Source organism: Orycteropus afer, unplaced genomic scaffold, assembly GCF_000298275.1.
Source record: "Orycteropus afer afer isolate SDZICR_OR568_19922 unplaced genomic scaffold, OryAfe1.0 scaffold00533, whole genome shotgun sequence".
Lineage (NCBI taxonomy): Eukaryota > Metazoa > Chordata > Mammalia > Tubulidentata > Orycteropodidae > Orycteropus > Orycteropus afer.
The window spans coordinates 1,423,814-1,426,695 of NW_006922120.1; the positions used below are offsets into that span (position 1 = coordinate 1,423,814).

Here is a 2,882-nt window from a genome sequence, read left to right on the forward strand (position 1 = left end):
CAAATCCACAATTAACTGAAGGCTTCATTTTAATTCATCTGTGAATAAAACAGCAGTCATTGTTTTATCTAATATGCCAGAAGTTTGAAGTCCAGAAGAAATGACCTGCCCAGTCTGTGTAACATCTTTTGTTGAAAGAAATGAGCTTTTCAGACTTCTTTTTCATTTGTGTCATAATTTTCAATAAATAAACTTCTCCAGCTATTGTCTTGGTAGACTTGTTCCCTATATGATTCTATCTTCCATGAAGTCATCACACAGCCATTTATATGTATAATCTTTGGAACACTCTATAGTTTCAAAAAGACGCTTAAAGTCTTCAGGGAGCATATTAGTTATTTTTGCATTTTCATGTTTTCTTATTCGTTTCAATATATCCATTGCATCAACTGGACTTAATGAACTACAAAACAAATACAAAGTAAATCTATTTAATTATTTTCCATAACAACTTTAAGTTCAGTTAATACTGATAGAGATTACTTCTAAGCCCAATTTCAAATGCTTAATTTAAAATATGTAATTTATTTTATTCTATGTCAAAGCTACAGATATTACATGTGAGCTCTTAGTTATATTTATTCCTTAAGGTTTTCATGGTTAACCTATCATGAAAATGGCATATTTAGGCTTTAACATACTCGAATTATAATTTTTTCACTAAATTCCAGTCTAAAATTGCTTATTAAAAAATTCTTCTGCCTACCTTATTCATCTTTTCACTATCTTAGCAAACTAGTTTTAACCCCACTTAAGTTGATTTAAAGTCTTAAATTCAACAAATACAAATAGTAGAAACTGCTGTTTGGTAATTTTCAAGGAAGGAATCACTTTTCACATTTTTATACAGCAATCATTGGTGAACAAATTGTAAAGCAAATGATCCTGACAAGAAACCATCAATAAGCCTCTGACAAGAATAAGTTAACAACGATAATAAAATATTTTTGTGGAAAATATTCTAATACTTTTTTACTTTGAATGCAACCTTGGTGAGTGTAACATGCTTTCCATTCACAGAAATCTCCAAGGGCATCTTCAACATTTTGCATCATGGTTTACCATATTTATTTCTTAATTTCCTATTTTCTTGGTATTTTTATTCAAAGTTGCCACCACTACAAGGTGGCAAGATAAAATAACAGATTGCTGTATTGGTGTGCCATTTTAACATTTATTGTTACATAAATAATGCTAATCAACAGCTCACAGAAAGTGATACATTAAATGATAATGCAATTAATTAAAATGTGATTTTTAACATTTTGCCCTTCCTCTGATAATATGTTGAATGATTATAAGCGGCATATATACAATTCACAGACTTGTATACCACCAGTCTTTTATAAATATTATATAGATACAAAATAAATAGTTTACAGTTATAATTTTTATAAACCTTTATTTAGAAACAAAATTTGGTCCAGGGGAAGAGAACCAGAGTGGTATTGTGATCTGCTGTGTATCCCCTACAGGTAATGAAAAATAGCAGATGTGAGTATGCCACAAGTAGCAGTGACTTTCTTCACCCCAGTCAGTAGCAAGCAGCTAGGTTTTTCTTTAGGTTAGTCTTGGGCCAAACTCTGACAAAGATGTGACATCTCTGATGACTTTTTTCAAAGGGGGGGGGGACCCTGTGGGAGATTATGTGGAAAATATAATTTTTTTCCCTCAAAATATCTATCAGTAAGAATATTTTGAGGAAATAAAGGAATGAAAATATGGCACTTTATTCTTAATTAAGAAACTAAAAAAAGATCTCTAACATTAAAGAATAATTCTCACATTAAATTGCTACATTTATACTTGCTGTTATTCTTTTTACTTACTGTAAATGGTCTACTAGCTTGGCATTGCGCTTTCCAAAACATTGCTTTAACATGTGAAAAAATACAGCATAGTTAACAGGTGTTAAGTTTTCTGTAAATAAATTTCTACGAGGTGTCATCCGAATAAAATACAGGTTTTGTTTTATTAGTTCTGATAATTCCTGGAGAAGGGAAAATAAATTGTGTTAATCATAAAATACTGCTGAGCAACAGCTTGTCCATTCAAACTAACTACTGGCAGAGACAACAGCCACAGACCCTGAGGGTTCCTGTATGTTCTTACTGTACATCAAGAATGCAAGGCTCTGACTACTCTTTACCTGGGCCATTTCTCAGGGTTTCTTACAGTAAGCAACTTTGAAGGATAAGGTAAGGACGTCTAACCCTTGGGACAATGCACAGGTCTGCTTAATGTGTGCTATAAAAGAGGTGGATTCTCCCAGCTCTGTGTTCCTCAGCTGGAAGGCAAACCCACTGCATCTAGAACATCCGTCTGTGCCCTATCAAATTACTCCGTGGGACTTGACAAAAGGAACTGACATAAATGATGTGGCTGCTTGCTGTGCAATAAGTAATTAAAGTCCTCTGACCCAGGAGCCTTTCGTCTTCAACTGCTGTTGTTGTTATGTGCCGTCGAGTCGGACCCGACCCGTAGCGACCCCTCCTTGGGTTTCCGAGGCAGTATCGCTACGGAAGTAGATTGCCCCATCTTCCTTCCGAGGAGTGGCTGGCGGTTCAAACCCGCCAGCCTTCTGATTAGCAGTCAAGTGCCTTAGCCACTATGCTACCAGAGCTCGTCTTCAACTAGCATCCATGAAACACCGACAGGCTAACTCACTAGCATTTAAGCAAGAAAACCAAACTCCAAACATGACACTAACATGTACTTAATCCCTGCTATATTTGAAGCACACAACCAGATCCAAAGGATAAAACTATTGACTTGTAATTTTTAATGTTGTTGTTGTTGTTATGTGCCGTCGAGTCGGCCCCGACTCATAGCGACCCCTCCTTGGGTTTCCGAGGCAGTATCACTACGGAAGTAGGATTGCC

General features: G+C 35.5%; 1 protein-coding gene across 1 annotated transcript in view; it reads right to left on the bottom strand.

The window, feature by feature from the left end:
* Positions 1-225: 225 nt before the first annotated feature.
* TFB2M (transcription factor B2, mitochondrial) overlaps positions 226-2,882 on the bottom strand; it is a 111,946-nt gene continuing 109,289 nt past the window's right edge. The window contains 2 exon segments of the mRNA XM_042782940.1: positions 226-403; positions 1,830-2,056. Of these exon segments, the coding sequence (XP_042638874.1) occupies positions 226-403; positions 1,830-2,056 (405 nt within the window).